This window comes from Garra rufa, chromosome 5 (assembly GCF_049309525.1).
Source record: "Garra rufa chromosome 5, GarRuf1.0, whole genome shotgun sequence".
NCBI lineage: Eukaryota > Metazoa > Chordata > Actinopteri > Cypriniformes > Cyprinidae > Garra > Garra rufa.
This window is the reverse complement of record NC_133365.1, coordinates 36,571,168-36,594,096: the sequence shown is the minus strand read 5'-3', so window position 1 is coordinate 36,594,096 and position 22,929 is coordinate 36,571,168. Positions and strand designations below refer to the sequence as shown.

The following is a 22,929-nucleotide window of genomic DNA, read 5'->3' as shown; positions in this document are numbered from 1 at the left end:
TAAATTAAAATAATATTTCACAATATTATTGTGTATATTTGAGCGGTAGTGTATACTTGAATGAATTATGTTTATAATACAAAGGGTCAAAATAATACAATATATCTTAATAACAAAGATGCATTGCATATGTACTGTACATGAAAAAAATGTTATTAGGGTGGCAAATATTATTGCTACACTGGCGGTTTCACTGAAGTCTATACTTTCCTGTCTGTAGACTAAATCTTTTTTTTTCCACTAAAGAAGTGCTTCTGTGGTAAGCCTACACTTTCCTGTTCGTAGACTGAAGCTTTCTTAATGTTAGTTTTAGTTTCAGCGTTAAGAAAAGAGAAGGAGGCCTTCATGTCAGTCATGGAACATTAGATAAAGTTGAATTTCAATTAGTTGTTGATTTGCACAAAATGATTTGCATTTTATATTTACATAACACATGAATTTGGAAGAAGCTAATGCAAACTCAGACTGTGCTTGAATCATGTGCTCAGCGGTGTAAGATAACAGACCTGCTTAGCCACCTTGCTCAGGAGGTTTACCCATCAATATTTACCTCGTTGTTTGTCTGGATGATTCATTTGAAAGTTTCTGACTTGCAAATGTTAAGGAGGCAAGACTTTCAAGAACACACAAGTAAATATATTTCTCCAGAGTGGTCCATTTATATAGGTCACTTTTTTGGAGCAGATAAATAAGGCCATTAGACACTCATACGTGATGCTTCTGTATGGAGTTTGAGTATCATTACGTCACGGTACGTCTGTACATTTCCTGCATTCTTTTGACACTCTCAGGGGCGTGTCCAAGCAAGTTACTAATCTGTTATACCTCTGTGTCATTTCCTGAAAGTGCATGTGTGGAGCCCTGAACCACACTTCAACAGAACTATAAAACTCTGCTTAACCAAACGATCCTGTTTCAGTTGTTCTGTACACCGACAATGGCCAGAAGACATCTGATGTTGTGGATCTTGACTCTGTGTGTTTCACTTGATCCCACAGGTAAGATACTGGATACACCAGTGCCTCTGCTTCACAATGACTGATTAACTTATCTCTGCACTGCTGTGGACTCTTCAGCTGTAATGCTGCACTGCGCTAACAAAGTCTAAGAGTTCATGCGATAGTGTCTGATTTTAGAATTATACAGTAGTCAACGTTTGAAGTGGATCAAAACCTTTCAAATATGTCCTGAAACAAAAACAATTTAACTGTTTTGATCCACTTTAAATGTTGACTACTGTAGAACTTGCACTTAAAAAAAAAAGTGTTATTTTTAATTGTAAAGATTTGCAAAGTGTATAGAATGCAATATTTGTTATGCATGATTTATATCTTTACACACTCTAAAAGGTGCTGGGTTAAAAACAATCCAGCACCAGGTGAAATATGGACAAACCCAGCAATTTGGTTGAATGATTAACCAAGCCTTCTTTGTAGTTTTATTCAACTCGATTATTGCTTAATTACTATATTTCTTGCTTAAACTGAAGCCAAAATAGGTTGGAAGTCAACATTTATTAATAAGCTGAATGAATAATAATTAAATACTAAACTTTTTTTAATTGCTTACTAATAAATGTTCACCTTTTGATTATTGCTGATGCCTCTATAGTAACTGTGTCTAATTTTTAATTTACAACCTATTTTATTTTTATTTTAACCAAGCCATATAGTAACTTTTAAATAATAGTTGAGATAAATAAAACTACCTAGAAGATTGGGTTAAACAAAACCAGTTGCTGGGTTTGTCCATATTTCACCCACCGCTGGGTTGACATGTTTGTATAACGAAAGTATTGTTTATATTGTTTAATGGTTTAAATATTTTTATTAGTAGTAATTTTAGCAGACATTCATACTTTCAAAAGAAAATGTAAAAAAAAAGAAAATGTAAAAAAACAAAAAAAAACAATAGTTGTTTATATTATTTTTTTTAAAACTATGTTGAATTTTTATTTATATAATGTTTATATAAAAATATAATTATATAATAATTTATATAAGATAATTTTATGTAAGCAGTTTTATATAATTTCAAAACATCATTGGATATTTTCAATAATATTCCCTAAAGAAACAGTCAGAGTAGTTAATTCATATAAAATCACTGTATTACACTTAAATATAATGAAACATAATCGAACGCATACCAGAATAGTATAGTAAATAGGAATAATACTAAAAAAGGCATGGGTCACAGCAAAATCCATATTAATTCAGTACTTAACTACAATATAAAGTGTTATCAATTCATTTGTTTGTTTTTAAATCTCCCTGTCACTTTTTGATCAATAGCATTGTGCATATAATAGAGACAGCAAGAGTGGTCTCTGGGGCGTTATCTTTAAAAAAAGTACACCTTTGTACCTTATTTACCCTTTAAAGGTGCCTTTAAGTAAGTACATAATATGTATTTTTAACTAAAAGTTACATACTACTACTTAAAATGTACATATTAGTACAGTAAATACTTGTACCTTTTGAAAAGGTACCGCCCCAGTGACAGCTATTCTACCTTTTGTACTAAGAATATATTTTCCAAGAGTGCAGTTAAGTACCTAAGGCTCAATAACAAAAGCACATGCTTTGATTCATGCATTTGCTTTGTAACATATATGAGACAGACTGTTATTGCTGATGTTAATGCTACGCCCTAAAAAAAGGTCGCATTCTTATCTATTCTATGCAGAGTCTGTAAAATGCTGAAAAGGAGAACTAAATTTAAAAAATACCACTATACTAAAATAATACAATATATCATAATAGCAAAGTCAGATGCATTTAAAATGTTATGTAAATCTTATTTGAGTGGCAAACATCAACAAATAAGGACAGATTTTATTGCATTGAAATAAATATGCTTTATAAAAAAAAAATAAAGATCTACCGATTTTGCTCATATCTTCAGATAACTAACCCTAGATCGTTGTAAAGGTGCATAAGAAAATTGAAAAATTGAACCTAATCCGATTTTATTTATGATAACGAAGGTTTTGGATCCAGTGTGTAAATGTGGTTGACACAACATGAGGATCTTAAATTTGTTGGCAGATCAAGATCAAGTTTACACTTGTGCAATCACCAATATATTTGGATCAGTTGGAATAGTTCTGACATATAAAAGTCTACATCTACAGGCTATATTCCAAAACCTCATTACTGTATGTTTGCTTTATGACTACTCTGTGATTCAGTGTCTATAATTCCCTCTGTTTGTCAATCTGCTATAGTTGGTCACACTCCTAAACTAGATGGAAAAAAGGTTTATGAGATTGTTCGACCAATCAGATTACATGCGCTACAAAAAAGAGATTTAAAGGTGAGTTCTCATCTACTCACTTCTTAATGTCATTTGTAATATTTTAAATAAACTAAACCACTTCATTCCCTGCAGTCAAGACCTGAAACAGTGAAATACGGCATGACGCTGGGCGGAAGAGACATTGAAATGCATCTCCAAAAAAATGAGTAAGCCTGTCTCGGAGTTACTCCTTTGTCGTCATTTTTGTACATCTTGTGATATTTAAAATCTGCACGCTGCAATTTGGAAAAGTTCCTCAATGATTTGCCCATATTAGTGACTTTTTTGTGACTAAAATGTGTGTTGGTCAACAGTGGCTTATTGACTAAAGGCTATAGCGAGACCTACTACACTAAAGATGGGATGCTTGTCACAACCACACCTAAGGATCTGGTATGCTATAACCTGTATGACTAACATATGACATATGCGACCCTGAACCACAAAACCAGTCTTAAGTAGCACAAGTGTATTTGTAGCAATAGCTAAAAGTACATTGTATGGATCAAAATTATCGATTTCATGCCAAAAATCATTGGAATATTAGGTTAAGATCATGTTCCATGAAGATATTTTGTAAATTTCCTACAGCTAATATATCAAAACTTAATTATTGATTAGTAATATGCATTGTTAAGAACTTTATAGGTGATTTTCTCAATATTTTAATTCCAGATTTTCAAATAGTTGTATCTCCAAATACAAGCCAAATATTGCCCTAATAAACCATACATCAATGGAAAGCATATTTATTCAATTATTTCAAAGAATTGACCCTCATGGTTCTGTGGTCCAGGGTCACATATATAACATACGGTTACAAATTACAAATTAATCCGCTATAAATCATTACTGTGATATAATCCATAGAGTGAGAGATGCATTTAATACCCTTCTTCTTCTTCCACAGGACTTTTGCTATTATCATGGGAAAATAGTCAATGACACCGAGTCGTTGGTTAGCATGAGCACGTGCGATGGATTACGGTAACTATTGCTGCATACGGCAATGCCAGTGCATTGCCTCAAGCATGTTCTTTGCAATGAAAGGAAGTTACAGCATGACTTGCGATTTCTATTTAGACTAATGAGACACAAATTACACATGGTTTCCCAAGCACCCTTGATTAAGTCACCTTTCATGCCAATTGCTTTGCTTTCACCAGGCTCTCTGTCTAAGCAAGCCAACTTGTCTTCACAGAGGCTATTTCCAAACAGAAGAGCAGAAGTTTTTGATTGAGCCATTGTCTGAGGATGGTAACGGTGACCATGCTGTCTATAAGTTTGAAGATGTAAATGAAGAGACGCCTAGAGTGTGTGGAGTCACCAACACTACTTGGGACGTGAGCGAGGATGGCGCTCCTCCACGCATTCTCAAAAGCCGTTCTCGTTCCTCAGTAAGACTGTCCATTCATTTACTTTAGCATTACAAAAATCAGAAAAGCACAATATGGTTCAAGTTTCACCATGATTAACACATTCAGACTGGCTTGTCATGTGATTGTGGCTTGTCAGTGTTTTGCAATGTTAAGATGACAATCACGAATTGCAGAAGTTGAAATTGGTGCAATGTCCCAGATTAAACTAATACTGTACACACACAAAGTAGGGTAGATAATATTGTTTTCAAAATGATGTCACTGAATTGATTATTCTGTGGTCTGTTCTCTATTTTCCATCTGTTTGTTTCCTCTTGATCAGGGGCCAACTTTGTCCCAGCGACAAAAATACATCGAGTTGTTCCTTGTAGCAGACAACAGCGAAGTAAGAGAAACTTAATGTACAATGAAGCATGACAGATTTAAAAAGGATTACCAGATTAAGGAATCTTAGACATTATCAGATGATATCTGATGTTTTAACATAAAAAAAGTCACTGTGTTAGAGCAATGTAAGTGGGATTTCGTGCTGGTTCAGCATTGTCGTTTTTGTAGAATCAAACTATTTTTAAATGTCACAGTAAATTTAAAAACACTGATGCTAACAGTTTTCAGAAAGAATGTCGTAACACTAGTGTGACTAATGAGTAACAAAATGCTTTGACTTATACAATTTTCTGTTTTCCCACCAGTACAAGAAGATGGACAGCGATATCGGGAAGCTGAGAAAGAGGATATTTGAGATCATCAATTACATCAATAATGTGAGTCACTAATGATGTATATGCAATTCAAAAATTCCTGCATGGAAACATTTATGGTTCACGCAGGATATTACAACTAGGATCTGTGATAACCTGTGTGTGATAATCAAATCATATGACTAGATACAGAGCTATCTTGTGATTGATTAGTACTTTAGTTAAAACTATTTATAGAGACCAAGTATGTTTTTGTCGCACTAGTCTAGTAGTACTCCTAAAAACCTCTGATTTAAACTCCATTTAAAAGTTTGGAACATAATGGCGTAAAATGAGTAAAAAAAGATTTTGCATTTTTAGGCTGCAGATTTATCAAATTTGTGACAAGGTCAACGACATCCTTGCTTCCACTGAAGACAACAAGATGCAAATCATGTTAGATAACACGGCTCAAATTTTTCCATTAGCTCGCGAGTCAGTTTCATCCAAAAAGGGGGGCATGCAAAATACTAATGTTAAAACCTGTGAAGACTATCTTAGGTTACTCTATCGTAAGTCACTAACACTACCAGTATGATTTTTAAATGTCTGCTCATCAAGTCTGCATTTATTTGATCCGAAGTACAGCAAAACAGTACAATTTTGAAATATTTTTACTTTAAAATAAATGTTTTATATTCGAATACATTTTAAAATGTAATTTATGCCTGTCAATCATTACTCTAGTCACATTATCCTTCAGAAATCATTTTAATATTCTGATTTGCTGATCAAAAACATTTATTATTTGTATTATTATTATTATTATTATTATCATTTCGAAAACAGCGGAGTAGAATTTTTTCCGGTTTCTTTGATGAATAGAAAGTTCAGAAGAGCAGCGTTTATCTGAAATAGAAATCTTTTGTAACATTATAAATGTCTTTATTATCACTTCTGATTAATTTGAAGCATCCTTGCTAAATAAAAGTATTCATTTCTATAATTATTTAAAAAAAAATTATATATATACACTGATTTCAAGCTTTTGAATGGTATAGTGTATGTTAGAAAAGCATTTTTTATTTCAAATAAATGCAGATTTTAGGATCTTTCTATTCATCAAAGAATCCTGAAAACCTGTTTTAAATATGGATTATGTGACACTGAAGAGTGAAGTAATGATGCTGAAAATTAATCTTTGATCATAGGAATAAATGACATTTTAAAATATATTCAAATAAATAAATCATTTTAAATAGTAAAAATATTTCAAAATTGTACTGCTTTTGCTGTACTTTGGACCAAATAAATGCAGGTATGGTGAGCAGAAGAGACTTCTTTAAAAAACTGTGTTTGACTGGTAGTGTAGATGTACTAAATCTATCTCTCTTTTAAGTGTATAAAAGGTATTCAATCCGAAAAAAAAAAAAAGCTAATGGTTTCAGACTTTTGAATATATATGATTTTTCTCCTTAACTCTTTTTTTTTGACACAGGTGTATAAAGAAATCAACACATTTGTTGCTCTGACTGGATTTGAAGTCTGGAGTGATAGCAATAAAATAACAGTGTCTCCTATTGCTGGAAATACCTTGGACAGCTTTAGCAAGTGGAGAAACAGCGATCTCGTCCAAAGACAGAAGCACGACAATGCCCAACTGCTCAGGTCAGCTCACCTGTGGGGAAATACAATATTGTTAATCAGAACTTCTCCAATACTTCGTCTGCTTCAAGCCACAGTATTGTGTTCTACTTTAAAATGGTTTAGGAACTGAAATCGAAAGAAGACAGACCTTAACCACTAACTAAATGTAATCCTGTAAGAACTGGTTGAATTTGGACTACACATTGATTTTTTTTTTTTTTTTGTTCTTCTTTCAGCGCAGTCGACCTTGACGGAGCAACCGTGGGTCTAGCTTTCATTGGAACCCTGTGTGGAGGTCTTTCAACAGGGATTGTGCAGGTAATAAAAGCAGAAAGCCAGAATGGAGATGGTTTTATTAATTCATTTATCAAATGCAGTAACAAACAAATACATTTGCATGTTTTTACAAAAAACCTTGAAAAGAATAATTTCACTATATTGGAGAAAGAGCAAGTATTTTTCATAAAATCATCTTAGCCTTGACTGTGTTGTATTGCTTACTGTTGCAATGCCTTATTCTTTACTTCCTCCTAAAATGTTTTCATCAATGTTAAGGCTAACTGACTTTTCCTCTTCTAAGGATCACAACTCTAAGGCTATAGCAGTGGGGGCTACTATGGCCCATGAGATGGGGCACAATCTGGGCATGAGTCACGACACCAGCAGCTGTGTCTGTTCTGATGGCACCTGTATTATGACAGCAGCTCTCAGGTACATACTGTACATAATTGTCAAACTTTTTTGTGTTTTTTTAACAACAAATCTGCTATTTGTACTGTAACGTTTTATTCTGAAGTTTACTGAGCCTAAAACAAACAGTCTGAACAAATTTCAATGCTCCACGTCTCTGCAGCTATTTCATCCCTCAACACTTCAGCAGCTGCAGTACTAACAGCTATGAAGACTTCCTGAACTACAAAAACCCAGAATGTCTTATGAATATGCCTAAACAAACAGAACTGATCCCACCACCTGTTTGTGGAAATGGATTTGTGGAGAAAGGAGAAGAATGTGACTGTGGAACAGCGCAGGTAAGCAGAATAGGTTTTCCTAAATGAGACAATTCAATAGAGCGTTTTCACGACGCGTCATCAATCGGCTATACAGGCAGCACGGAACGTAAACAATGCCACTGAACTGAACTTGCATATTTAGCTGATTATTGCTGCCAAAAATGGTCAATTGTCACTTTTTGGGCTGTACTAATCGGTCGTACTGTGAAAAACATTTGGAGTACTATAGACTCCCAAAAGTTATAAAAAATCTAGGAGAAGAGTGCAAAAAATGTTTGAATTAATTAATACTGCTCGTAGGGCTGGGCGATATGGCAAAAAGCTAATCTCGATAATTTTTTCCCATATTGAACGATGACGATATATATTTCGATATAAGCTGTTGATGTTGCCAGCTTTAAAATAGTATCCCAATAATGACTAAAGCCACAAAAATTAAAGGATTCATTAAATTACATTTTTAAGTATAGTTTATTAACAAAAGCAGATTACAGATTTGGCCTTAAAAATTAAAATAACTTACTAAAATAAATGAAAAAAGTTGTTAAAGTTGTGACAGAGTATGGTAAATGAGAGTAAATGTACAAAATGTGAACATAAAATTATTGTAAAAACATTATTTGTAACACATTTATTTATTTATTATTTATTATTATAAACACAATTGTTTATTTTCTCTATTATAGGTTGAGCTATTTAAATTAGAGGCAACCACTGCATTTTGAAACAATCTACGGTATAAATATCAAAAAATTACGACACAGCTCTTTCTTAATCGTATTAAGTGCAGACAATTCAGCCATAATCAAAGTAGGCTACTCTCTCATTATTCAAAGTGCAAATAGAGACGGAATATTTCAAGCATGATACAGAGCTATAGACATACACAACCTATTATAGTCTACATGCAGATAACAGCCTAGATATGTCATGTAGCCTAATTTGCTCGCATTGGAGTCACTCTCTAAACAAGGGGGATTTAAATTGCTTTTGAATGCGCGTGCGTTTTTTGCTTTCGGTTTCAGTTTTAACAATCGACTTTTCAGATAGTCAAACCACTTACGGAATTCGTGCTAACTTTTTTGTCGACAACTTCAACATCTTTGGATAATAATTCGAGGTTAGTTTCTCTTTCGTCGCTGCTTCCACTCTCTCTTTTTTTGTCGTCCTGGTGCAAGTTTGCTTCGCAAAGTGCTGTAGAAAATGAACTTTGTACTTTGACGTGCACACGCACGCTGCACGCTGATTGGCCGCTGTCGCATATTTCTGCTGTATGATTGGCTCTTAGATTAATCCATATCGAGCAAAAAATGTCTATAGCTTATCATCGTTATTAACATAAATTTTATCGTGATTCGATATGATATCGTTTATCGGCCCAGCCCTAATTGCTCGTATGTATTTTTACCACCTATTCATTTTAGTTTGTCAAAATATTGTGCCCTTTCCTGCTCACTAAGTCCTTTTTTATATGATTTAGCAGTTTCCACATGTTTTTCCATGGTATAGACAGCATAACTTCGCAGAACAACGTATTCAGTACATTAACCATGCAATCCATGCTGTTGTTTACATCCAACACTCTTAAAAATAAAGGTGCTTCACAATGTCACAGAAGAACCTTTTTTCTAAATGGTTTTCTTTTCTAAAGAATCTTTAACATCTGAAGAACCTTTCTGTTTCACAAAAGGTTCTTTGTGGCAAAAAAAGGTTCTTCAGATTATAAAAAAAGGTAAGAAAGAGATGGTTCTTTAAACAACCTTTGACTAAATAGTTCTTTGTGGAACCAAAATGGTTCTTCTTTGGCATCGCTATTGAGGAACCTTTTAAAACAACTTTATTTTTAAGAGTCAAGTATCGCCAATATGGCCGCTTATTAATGATATTTTAAGTACTAGTTCTGAGAATGAATGAAAAAACAAGCCAAAAATGTATGCAGCCCTTTCTGATTGTATCCATTCAAAATGTGACGGAATTTTTAAATCACCAAACGTAAATGTATTTACTTAACTTGCTTAAAAACTAAAACTAAAACAAAACACCATTAGAAAGTGCTGTGGCAAGTAAAGACACTAAAAATGAAATTAAATGCATGACTTTATTCCTCACCAAAGATGGTAATTTCACTAGATGTGCTCAACAAGTCACGTCCAGATACTATTAGAAGCAAGAAAAGGCCAAGAAGGCATGTACAGACAATCCTCGACAGGAATGTTTTCCTGTATACTCTACATTTGAGAACGAATCACCAAAGTAGTGTTCTGTTTGGTGTTTGTTGTGCTTATGGAAGCTTATGAGATGGGATTGCCTTGCAATCTCTCATTTATCCTAATTATTTTAGCACGCTCCCTGCAGTGAGCAAAATAAAAGATGGAATGCATGTAATATTACTGCAGATTTGTTTTTGCATGCACTACATTAGTCATCTCCTTGTTTTGGCCTGACATTGTGAAGGGTGGACTGCATACTTATACTGGTTGTTCATTCATTCATTGTTTGACAATTAAATTATTTTCTCAGAACTAGTGCTTAAAAATACAACTGATTTTGTGCCCAGAACATACACACCTACTATGCTAAGATATCTTGACATACTCATTGTCTTTATTTCACAACTTGTGTTTTTAAATAGGAGTGTACAAACCCATGCTGCAACGCCACCACCTGCAAAATGACAGAAGGCTCACAATGTGCAACAGGGGAATGTTGTGGTGATTGTAAGGTAAGATTTGAAGTGTTTCAGAGAGGCATTTTTCTGTAACATTCATCAAATGGTGACAGCTGCGGTACTAGTCTACATTTTAACAACTTTTAAACTGGTAAAGCCAGTTAAGATTTAGCTACATGTTAAGCTGAATCTTCATCACTAATAAATTAAAATCGCGTTAGTGATCAGTCCAGGTGCCGCTAAATCACTGCCGTTGTTTGTATAAACAGAATATGTGCGCCTTAAGGTCTCTGTTTTTCTTTGGAGTACTACTTAAGGTTAAAAGTGAACTGCAAGTGATTCTAGATTTACCGCACTGCGCTGAAACAGCGTCTCAAAGTTGCTTCATAGTGGTTTTGAAATCTGCTCTGCTGCAGCAAGCAGTGCACTGGAGTAAAGTGAATTGAGGGGAGTTCCCGCTCATTAATAATGATTAGAATAAAATGACGCTTCTGTTCTCCGCGGGTTTTCTTACCAATCACATCTCACACTTTTTAAACCGAACATATCGCCCTTAATGTGAAAAGAAACACATTCAAAATAATGTGTCATTGTTTTCAATAATTTGAAACCGATATGTCAACATCTCAAAAAAAAAAGTTTTCTCTGATCCATGCTTGAAAAGCAATAAAAACCATCACAAAATGTGTAATTGTTTTACTGGTTAATAGTAATTGTATTGGTTTTAAAGAGGGACCGAATTTTTTAGGTTAGCTTATAATGTTAGTGTGATTTTACATAAACAAAAAACATAATTTAGAACTAATAGGCTAATTTCTATCCTGTTTTTATCCACCGTTTTCTTCCTGAGTGAGCGCGGCCATTTGTAATTTTTATGGGTCTGGCTTCCGTTTTTTTTTAGCTGTACAAAACAGCTCATTTTGCTGCTTGATTTTGCAAACTGGTGTGTCTTCTTACCATATTATTGTAATGTATTACAGTTGCAATCAAAATTATTCCACCCCCAGAGACTGCAGTACTTTACAAATACAGGCTTTTCTGAAAATCCAGGACTATAAAATTGCATCTACAACAGTTTACTGGCATATTAAAAGTGATAATGTCAATATATAATGTAATGTTTTTGAGTTATACAATTTTTTTGTAACACAGCTATGTCATAATTATTCAACCATTATTCAACACTGCCATTTTAAGTTACTTGTTTTTTATGGCAGGGAACAAAAAACACAGTTAAGGCTTTAGAAACTCTATTTAAAAAACAGAATTAGCTTGGGGTGGTATACATACATTTAGCCCATGCATGCGCATGTGTCAACAGAGCTCTCACATAAGCTATAGAGAAGAAATTGTTTTATTATATTTGAAAGTCCAAGGCTACTCAAAGACATTAAAAGTTTGTAGAGACACAGCTGGCAGCTTTATTCCTTAGTTTAAAGTGTGTTGTACTAGAAAACCTGGTTTTGAACAAAAAAGCACAATATCATAAAATGTTTGATTCGAGCAACTAAGAAAAACCTGCAATGTACAGTCAAAGACTTGCAAGATGACCTGACGAAAGGAGGAGAAACATTTCAATGCAGAGTATAAGATGAACACAAGACAAGCATGGGTTTTATGTTGGTGCATCTTGCCAAATACCACTCTTGACCAAGAAAAACAAAAAGGCAGACTTGAACATGCTCAAATTTATTTTCGACGAATGTTTTATGGAGTGACGTGACCAAACTGGAACGTTTGGACCCATGGATCAGCAGTACGTCTAGTGCAAAAAAAGGCAAAGCTTGCAAACAAAAGAACACTATCTCCATTATCAAACATGGAGGTGGGCCAGTCCTGTTACGAGGTTGTTTTACTGTAGCAGGAAGTGGAAAACATGACTGCATGAAGGATATCATAAATTCTTTGAAATATCAGGCTATTTTGGGGGAAATGTGATGCCTTTGGTGCCAAGACTGCGATAGAGAGGCGACAGAAGCTTTTAAACACTTCCAAGCAGCGTTTTTAGGTGGTTTTAAAAGAACCATATTTTACTTTTGGAGGTTAAGTCATTTTGAACATGAACGTTTAGAGCGAATTCAATTTTTTTTTGTCTTTATTCATCAACTTACATTCTCAGAAACTTTCTAAAGTAATGTACTAATGCCTTTGTTGAATTCTTTTCACAAAATTGTATTCTCTGCAGCAAAATGTCTTGCAGGTCAAGGGGGTTGAATAATTTTGATTGCAACAGTATATTAATTATGAGCACACTGGTTTGTAGTGCAGATAGTTTTACCATTTACTGCACATTGTTATTCTTCTTGTTATATCCCTACAGAGGCTAATGAACCTTAAGTCTCACCTATAGGCTTACTTCCCCTTCAGAAATTAAGGTGGATAGGCAGGGTGCAAGAAAACACTCAATGCTTTGACTGGCTAACAGTTTCCTTATTAAAACAACAGATGGCCGCTACTCTGAAAACAACATGGGTCATTTTGGGTTAAAAAACTCACACTTATGTATTGCGACCAGTGTTGGGGGTCACTTTGGCGCCAGTTGCTTTGTTTTCCCATTTATTGACTGACAGCTCTTCTTTCCTCATGTTGAGAGAAATCAGGAGTTCAGTATTCTGTATTCCTAAAAATGAATAAGGCAGTGAAATGCAAACTCAAAATGACACAAACCTTCAATAATTAAATGTTAAATAACACCAAATTTCTTTTATCCAATTTTATTAACCACATAATTAGTTACTTTTTCAAGGAGTAACACAATATTGTAATGCATTACTTTTAAAACGAACTTTCTCCTACACTGATTGCGACAAAGCAACAGCACTCACTAGATGCGTTGTTAGGATCAGAAGGAAGGCAATCCAAAGACTATTTTTCACAACTTACCTTATGACATCTGTATGGTTCTGTTGATGGAGTTGTCCTGTGTTTGCGTCTCTCTAGTATTTCCTTTCCCACTACAATCACGTATCGCTGGGCGGGGCTAAATAGGCAGCGCTGTATAAGCAGGTGTTGATCTACTCCTGCAGAGGCAGGCTTTCGCCTCATAAATCGCACATTGCACAAAATGAGTCATTTTCTGAGCTCGGCTTCAATAAAGCTGTTTTTAAACTAACAAGAAAGTTTTGAGTTCTGAAACTCACAGAATGTTTTTATAGTATAGTGATTTCTCAGTTCATGACCCCTTTAATGGAAACTGTGGTCCATGGGTCTCTGCTGGTAATTTATCGCCTTCCATTGGTGGCTTGTCCCAAAACACACTACAGGAAACCATTTTTAATGGTTTTAATGGTTAACAGTTGATGGTTTGGGCTGTGTGTAGTGGAAACCATTAGGTTTCATTAATATATAGGCTACTGGTAACTACCAACAAGCTTCTAATATCTAAAGTATACACATGTTTTTCTTCTTCCCCATTAGATCCTGTCACCTGGACATGTGTGTCGTCGTAAAAATGATGAATGTGATTTGCCCGAGACATGTACTGGAAATTCAGCGGAGTGTCCTGAAGACGTCTTTACAGTCAATGGACTCCCTTGCAAGAATGGGAAAGGCTATTGCTACAATGGCCAGTGCCCACAGAGAGAGGAGCAGTGCTTTAAAATGTGGGGTCCAAGTGAGTACAATATTGTTGCAACACAATAAAAAATAATCAGTGTTGAGCATCATTATGACTGCGCTATTTTTTCTTTTTCATTAATTAAAATAAATAAAGCTGCTGTGGTGGCTCGAGAATATTGCTACAACCAGAACACAAGAGCGGAATACTTCGCCTACTGCAAACGCAATGGAAATACATATATTGCATGCCAAAAACAGTAAGATTTTACATCCGTCTCTTCATTCGTTAATCCCTTCACATATCATACTGTTCAATTACTATTTTTGTCTCATCTGATCAAACACCGGCCTTATCTGTCTATCTGCAGAGATGTGATGTGTGGGAAACTGTTTTGTGAAAATGGCAATGATAGCCCCAATTACGGACGGCTGGTAAAATTCAACTCATGTAAAGCCACATTCTACAGCGATCCTGAAAAGGATTATGGCCAAGTTGACACTGGCACCAAATGTGGGGATGACATGGTAAGACTGATCTCTAGATACATGCCAGTTATAGGCTACACAACATTCTTTGTAGTTCAATAACAACTATATAGGTTTACTACAGTTGTGACATTCAAGTTATTTTAAGCATCAGTAAGCATACAATTTGCCACTCATGATGTGTTTGTTTTCTCAGGTTTGTAACCAGAATGAGTGCGTTGACCTAGAGACTGCTTACAAAGCAACAAACTGTTCAGCCAAGTGCAAAGGCCATGCGGTATGACCCAAAATATCCCTTTCTCAAACATTAACTTCCTGTTTCTTCATAAAATGAAAAAAAAAATTATCTAAACCAATGCTTTATTTCAAAAAGGTCATTTGTTTTTGACTATTTTAAGTCTTTCACAAGTTATACCATACATCAGAAGGTCGAAGAATTAATTTAAGTTTATATGTTACAGGTTTGTGACCATAGAAAAGAGTGCAGATGTGAACTTGGATGGCTGCCACCAAATTGTGACGTACCAGTAGAAATTACTGGTTTGTCTGATGGTAATACCGCAGATACTGCACTCAAAATATGCTTGTTCTATTGAGGATCATGAATGAGATTTTTTTGCATCTTTGGATTTCTAGGTGTAAAAATATCCGTTGGTGTGGTTGTCAGTATCCTGATTGCGATAATTCTACTTGGACTGGCCATCTTCTTTTACAAGCGCAGAAAGGGCACATCACCTTCATTCGGGTAAGAGTACAGGACAAAAACACTTAAACACTTTGGAAAGTCAAAAAAATCGACTGTATTTAATGCTGCTGTTTTCTTAATAGCCATCCAAGGCTGCATAAAGTTACTGTAGTAGACATCCCTGACAACAGCGATCAGCCGACACCAAATCCGAAGCCATCTACGGTAACTTGCAGTCACATCTGACCTAATTTAATCATCTCATTTAAACGTAATCTATACCCAATGAATGGTGAAAGCAAAATCATAATCACTTTGTGATCTCTTCTTTTTTCTTAGGTGATAAAGCCTACAGCACCTCCTCCACCTCCACCCACTTCAGTCAAACCCAGAGGTCCACAGAATGACTACATGAATGCACGCGAGGTAGCAAAGCTAATGCTATACAATGTGTAATGACTGATGTTTACATCACTATTTAAAGGAATGAAAATTCTGGCATCATTTACTCACGCTCATGCTGATTCAAATCAATAGAGGGTTTGCACTTTATTTTACGATTTGATCAGTTAAATAAGAACAAACACAAATGTTGTCTAGATTCTTGCTCCCCTGCTGAAAAAAAAACCTGCTAAGCTAGTTGGCTGGTTTTAGCTGGTCAGCAGACTGTTTTAGAGGGGTTTTGGCCACTTCCTTAGCTGGTCAGGCTGGGAGACCAGCTGGAACAACCAGCTAAAACCAGCCTGACCAGGCTGAGAGACCAGCTAAAACCAGCCAGTTTTAGCTGTTTTTTTTTTCAGCAGGGTCTGGAAATCCTGGTTCAGTTTGGCCAACCACAAACACCTTTTGTTCCTCAAACAGGTCTTTGCACTCTTCTCCCCTGGTTTTAGCTGGACTCCCAGCTGGGAACGTGGCCAAAACCTCTTTAAAAACCTCTTTTTTTCAGTCTGACCAATTAGTTCAGCCCAAAACATAATAATATTTGAGCATTTTAGCAGCAATAATCACCAAAATATGTGACCCTGGACCACAAAACCAGTCTTAAGTCGCTGGGGTATATTTGTAGCAATAGCCAAAAATACATTGTATGGGTCAAAATTATTGATTTTCTTTTATGCCAAAAATCATTAGGAAATTAAGTAAAGATCATGTTCCATGAAGATTTTTTGTAAAATTCCTACTGTAAACCTATCAAAATGTAATTTTTGATTCGTAATATGCATTGTTAAGAACTTAATTTGGACAACTTTAAAGGTGATTTTCTCAGTATTTTGATTTTTTTGCACCCTTAGATTCCAGATTTTCAAATAGATGTATCTCGGCCAAATATTGTCCTATCCTAACAAACCATACATCAATAGAAAGCTTATTTATTGAGCTTTCATATGATGTATATATCTCAGTTTTGTAAAATTTAACCTTATGACTGCTTTTGTGGTCCAGGGTCACATATGGAAGTTTTGTTCGGTTCAGTGGCATTGTTTACGTCCTGTGGCGCCAATATGGCCAATTGATGACATGTCCTGAAAACACTCTATTGTAAAACTATGTTGTTTTTTAGTTGGTCAGAACAAAACTGTCAATTTTAGTATGTTACTTACTTGTTCAGATGACATTTTCGGTGAAACTTTTTATTTTGGACATACTTCCAAGAGGTAGTATCTGTAATTCCTTAGTACACCTCAAAACATTAGATTCTGTCGCTCTGAGGAGCCGTGCAGATGCAAACCTAGTCTCAGCCTCAGACGTCACGCCCACGGAACGTTGGCGGCTAAACGTCTGATGCTTATGGTACACTTAACTGGAAACACTTCAGGAATGTCGAAGTCGTCATCCGATTAGTTGAATTTGACCGGATTTCCGGGAGCGTTTATTTTCGGTCCGCCGGGAAACAAAGCGCAGACTGATTTACTCGGCGTTTTGCTAAAAGGTGCTTATGCAGACGCCATTGTTGCTATACACTTTTGCGACGTTCGCGAACAAATTACTGACTTACTGCTTGTTCTCCATCTTCTTCGTTATCTTTCAATGCTGGTTATTTCACTGACTGACTTGTTGCACGCCAGTCTGTTGTTGTTGGGGTGTTTCCACGCACCGAAACGTGACGCTGAACGAAACGAACTGATTGGTTGTTTGACATGTCGATCAAACTGTCTTATGGGCAGGCCTTGGCCAATGAAAGCTGCCATGAATTCCAGACCTTCAGCCATCATTCTGAAGGTCTGGCTACGCGAGACTAATGCAAACCCAGTAATTCCGCAAATAACTGCAATTGCAGGTTTCAAACAGAGATGGCGACAAAGAGGCAAAACTTACAAACTGCAGCTTTAAATTATTGACTCAAAGTTTGCCTTAAAAATGTTGCTTAACAGCCTTGGTCACCATTCACTGTATTATGTGCTGCTGTAAAAACTAGGAAGAACTAAATAAATATGGAGAGAAGTTTAGGTATACGATACCTTTATGCTCCCAATCACTGAGCCTTAAAAAGATTATCTGACAAGGTTATGTTTATTCATTTAGCATACACATTTATTTAAATGAAGGAAATGAATGATTATAATTTCTTAAAAAATATTGAGAGCCTTGTTCATTCTTCCCCTCGCAGGCTCTCAGACCTCCTCCTCCTCCTCCTCCAAGGGTGTGATGTCTAGCACCTGCCAAACCTCAAGAAGCGGATCCAGCACTATGGAATGGTCAGTCCCTCCAGACCCTACAGAAGGGATTGCAAGTGTGTTCGGAGACTGAAGCTTTGTAAACTCTTCAAGAGAAGACAAGCCACATGCTTAGCATGAATATGAGACCAACACACTTAAATTCACTTGATGATTAACACATGATGAATTTAAAGTCATGTCTGTTTTAAACTGAAAATGCTTTTTTCAAATTTCACTTTAATTTATTTATTTGTACAGTCTGTTCCTGTAAAATTGAGCCTGCTCTTCTGTATAGTAATGACTTTTCATTTTCATGATTTTCAGTCAGCTAAACGAGCTATTTTATTGAAAGTTCACATTAGAAAGCTGATTTTCTAAAGTTTATAAAATGTCACACCCCCTTTGTTAGTCACTACCTCTCTTAGATGCGATTCTATTGTAGTTTTTCAATGCCGTGTCAACCATGTTGACATGTTCTTTTTTCTATGCTTAAAAATGCTTTAAAATTAACTTTTTTGTCGTTACTTTTTAGCTCTACGTTTACAAAAACACCGTTTTGTAAAAAGCAAATGTGAATGTATGACTGAAATATATGCATGTTGGATTACATTCAGATGACTGGTTCCTTTCATTATTATTTTTATAAGAAAATATGACCAAACATTAAGTCCACAGTATTTCAGTTTTTATTTGTTTTTTTAACTGATACATCTACATAATATCAAGAATTTATGGTGGCCTGGCATTACAAGTACTTGATAAAACGGTCGTTCAATTAAATCTCCATATTGTATTTTAAATTATGCGATAACTGTGCATAAACAACATTTCTACACATTCCCACAGATGTGTTTCAGGGAATCTCTGAGCCTGTGAAGGCCTAATACTCAACATTTCAACTCTTGAATGCAAACAGAAATTTAAGAAGTTTAAACTTCCTCTTCCTTTCATTAGACATGCAGTTAGCCAGTATACCAAGACCAGCCCACACCCTGTTAAACCATTCAAGGAAAACGGTACGATCCCGATCCCAGATCAGCTGCTTAATCTCAGTACTTCCACTGGTATCATTTAAAATACAAATGTAATGTAGCAAACTTCCCTTTAGAGTCCACAGACATACTGCACTGATTTGATCCTGCAAAACACACATACACACACTTCAGGAAATGCTGTATGTTGCACTGGAATCACATATTTATTTGTCATAAAAGCTGAATTCATACACTTAAAGATGAGCACAACATATTGGTCATATTGTTAGATTTGAATGCTTTTTAAATCAGTCTCATGTGAAGAACCGGTCCTGTATTTAAATAAAAAGCAAAAGTGAAAAACGCAGTCTAAATAAAACACAAAAGCAGTTTACAAATTGAACCGTCGTCTAAAATGTACATTTCAAATGCTTCCAGAAATCGGGGTGGGTTGCTCACGTGCATAGCATCAGACATTCAACACCATCGTGAATCATGACTAAACCTGCTTTAAAACCAGATGAACCTGCTGCTCCTGTTAAAAATGAATATAAACGTGCATTAAAAGGCTTAATGCACTTCTTCCAGGGTCTCTTGAAGTTCTGTATCTCAACAGTAGGTGGAGACATTCCACAACTTTCCCTAAACCTGTTCAAACAAGCAGCCATGTACAAAAAAAAAAAAAAAAACCTTAACACAATACCTCACATAGTGTTACAGCTCAAACCACCAAACATGCTTTGTTAATGTCTCAAGCACGAACTGGGTGAAATCGATAGTCTGTACGAGCAGTCTCTCAGCGAAAGATGAACACTTTAGGACAATTCTTCCTGCTCTCTATTTACAATGACTTGCATTTAGTGCAATATTCTTCAGACTGACCCCATTTTCTCCACATCAAATGGGGTTGGTTAGAGCTCTGGCAGCACAAAAAAAAAGAAGACTTTGGCTTTTGCGTCGATCGAAGCAACTTCACACGTCCCACATTGGCTGTTACACGTGTACATGAGCTTATAGGCATGCTAACAGATTTCACTGTATATATTAACAAATAAAACTGGTTGGTTGCGTGCCAATCTCATCTATCATCTTTTTTTTTTTTTTTTAAACGAGAAATCCTTAAATGAGGAAAATGAATCTTGTCTGAAACGACAGCTCTAAAGAGACTAAAATAACTTTCAATACAGATGCAGAAGATAGATTATGTGATTGCAACAGTGCTTTTCATAAGACATGCTTTGTTTTTGCTTTTTTCAGTCGCACAGGTAGAATCAAACAACTATTTAAGATCAATGTTATGGCTACTTACATGTGGTGTGTCATCTTAAAGACTCAAGTCTTGTATTTGGACAAAAATGAATATAAATGCATTTTTTTTCCTCCATGTACAAATAGACACGTGGAACCCAAAGCAGCTATATTTTCATTCAGTCTGAATCTTACTTGAAACTGAGTAGTATTAAACAGTTTTACTTTCGTAGATATAAAACTTACGGTATAACTTATTTCCCTTAGGTTTGTTTTGTCTTAATAAATCCCTTACGGATAACATACATAAGTATATTCAGTCAAACCATCCCTTGCCAAATACATTTTGACATGCAATATTATAAAGCTGGGATTGTATAGCATCTTGAACACATCTCTGTTGTCGAGTTACAAAACTGTAGTTTAAAGGTTGACACGTTGTGACTGTATACCTGTTTCCCACCCCCCAGCTCCCACGCACCCACCCACCCACCCACCCACACACACACTTTCAAATGTTCACTCGTCTTTAAAATGCTGCTATCAAGTACATCTAATACATTTCATTTAATAAATAAAATCTCATGTTTGTACTTAGTTGTAAGTGATTTCTCTCTCTGTCTGTGGAATGATTTCCCCTCCACATCCCAGGCCCTCCTCTGCAGGATCCGGCAGTTGAGGGGTCTGTCTTGTGGAGAACGTGGCAGAGAAAGAGAAAATGCTATGGAGGAGAGGAAAAGTGCAAAATCTCCTCTTACACATTCCCATCAGTGCCGTTTTTCTCGTTGGCAGCGTTAACTGTGGTACCGTCAGGTTGCTGGCCGTCTTTGCGAGGAGGCATCCGTTCGTTTATTCGGTCCAGGCCACGAGCTTCTTCAAAGTTGCGGATTTTCCGTGTAGGAGAGAAGCCTTGGATGGCTACCGGGAAAAAAGAAATGAAAAAGGAAAATGAGGTTGTTAGGAAAATCTGCATCAAGATTATTGATAAGTGTTCATATATATAAAAAAACAAAAACACTGAGACAATTAACAAACTGTGCTAGCATATGATATGCTGTTTACTGAAATAAGTTTAACTTTGGCCAGCCTATTCATCAAATGATATAACCATGAAGGAAATGGAGCTTTTTTAAAATGGACTAAATTAATAAAACTTGACTGGTAAGATTTTTAAGGTTTGTAAACTATGCTCACCAAGGGTGCATTTTTTTGATCAAAAATACAGCAAAACAGTAATGATGTGAAATATTATTACGAATTAAAATAACTCTTTATAATTGTATTATATGTTAAAATGTAATTTAGTCCTGTGATGGCAAAGCTGAATTTTCAGCAGCCATTACTCCAGTCTTCAGTGTCACACATTCTTAGGGCTTTTAAAAGTCTGTTTTATTTTTTCTCAAATTTTCAACATTTTCAACATTTCTGGACTCTGTTTTAATGGTTAAATTAAAATTGAGGAATCAAAAAACATGTCTATTTAAATAACTGTAACTTATGCAATTTAACCACAATTTGGTAACATTAACAAATTCCATTTTTAAGACCCTATGAAATGCATTATTCTTTTCCTCAACTTCCATTTTATATTTACCAGATTGCATTTTAACGGTTTAATTATTTTAACAAATCAATCAAAAAGCAGGTCTAATTAACTGAATTAATAAAAACTACTTAACTTATTATTTTTGTTTTTACATTATATATACATAGAAATTATTTGTTTTGTTTTGTAATTTTTCTGTTGAAGGCATTAATGATTAATTTGTTTTAATCCAATGAAAATTAAACAATCAAACATTATATTATTACATCTCGTATTATCAATGTTTTGATAAACTGCAGTTTTTATTTTTGGAAATTGGATTTTTTAATGAATATAAAAGTTCAAAAGTACAGCATTTATTTGAAAAAGAAATCTTTATGAATTTCTTTACTGAAACATGTATGATGTTGATTAATTTAATGCATCTTTGCTGAGTTAAAGTTAAAATATATACAGCAGAAGTCAAAAGTTTACATAATTTTTTTTTTTTATTTAGTACTAACCTGAATAAGATATTTCACATAAAAGCAGTCCACAAAAGAATATAATAGGTCAATTTTTAAAAATCTGTTCATGAGTCCCATGTTTGTCCTGAACAGTTAAACTGCCCGCTGTTCTTCAGAAAAATCCTTCAGGTCCCAAAAAAACGTTTGGTTTTTCAGTATTTTTGTGTATTTGAACGCTTTCCAACAATGACTGTATGATTTTGAAATCCATCTTTTCACACTGAGGACAACTGAGGGACTCATATGCAACTATTACAGAAGGTTCAAACGCTCACTGATGCTCCAGAAGGAAACACAATGCATTAAGAGCCAGGGGTGTAAACTTTTGAACAGAATAAGGATGTGTACATTTTTCTCATTTTACCTAAATATCATATTTTACTGCCCTTCAGAAGCTACAAAAGATACTTACATGTTTCCCAGAAGACAAAATAAGTTAAACTTAACCTGATCTTCAAATTCTAAAAGTTTTCACCCCCAGCTCTTAATGCATCGTGTTTTCTTCTGAAGCATCAGTGAGCATTTGAACCTTCTGTAACAACTGTAACCTGCAATTTTACAATTAAGATGCATTAAATATAT

The 22,929-nt window shown here is 35.2% G+C and overlaps 2 protein-coding genes across 3 annotated transcripts in view; one reads left to right on the top strand and one right to left on the bottom strand.

Annotated features, from left to right (window-relative positions):
• The first annotated feature begins 862 nt into the window (after positions 1-862).
• adam28 (ADAM metallopeptidase domain 28) lies at positions 863-18,688 on the top strand. Its single transcript, XM_073840678.1, has 22 exons — positions 863-998; positions 3,230-3,318; positions 3,394-3,467; positions 3,615-3,693; positions 4,211-4,287; positions 4,502-4,697; positions 5,002-5,064; positions 5,372-5,443; positions 6,858-7,027; positions 7,243-7,324; positions 7,587-7,717; positions 7,860-8,037; positions 10,652-10,741; positions 14,105-14,300; positions 14,400-14,502; positions 14,614-14,770; positions 14,928-15,008; positions 15,193-15,283; positions 15,368-15,476; positions 15,560-15,641; positions 15,756-15,842; positions 18,025-18,688. Exons 1-22 carry the CDS (start codon positions 938-940, stop codon positions 18,061-18,063), a joined length of 2,307 nt encoding a protein of 768 aa, XP_073696779.1. The 5' UTR covers positions 863-937; the 3' UTR covers positions 18,064-18,688.
• A 2,109-nt stretch (positions 18,689-20,797) lies between these two features.
• The window catches only part of ppp3cca (protein phosphatase 3, catalytic subunit, gamma isozyme, a), a 103,921-nt gene continuing 101,789 nt past the window's right edge, over positions 20,798-22,929 (bottom strand). For both annotated transcript variants that reach the window (XM_073840500.1, XM_073840499.1), the window contains one exon: positions 20,798-21,213. In XM_073840500.1, coding sequence (XP_073696601.1) covers positions 21,050-21,213 — 164 coding nt within the window. In that variant the 3' untranslated portion in view covers positions 20,798-21,049. The remainder of the gene's footprint in view (positions 21,214-22,929) is intronic.

Bases quoted from the DNA above. Each gene is read 5' to 3' on its own strand.
- adam28 (XM_073840678.1), top strand. From the start codon at position 938: ATGGCCAGAAGACATCTGATGTTGTGGATCTTGACTCTGTGTGTTTCA. The intron at 4,288-4,501 runs GTAACTATTGCT...TTGTCTTCACAG, and splicing joins AGCACGTGCGATGGATTACG to AGGCTATTTCCAAACAGAAG. The intron at 7,028-7,242 runs GTCAGCTCACCT...TTCTTCTTTCAG, and splicing joins GACAATGCCCAACTGCTCAG to CGCAGTCGACCTTGACGGAG.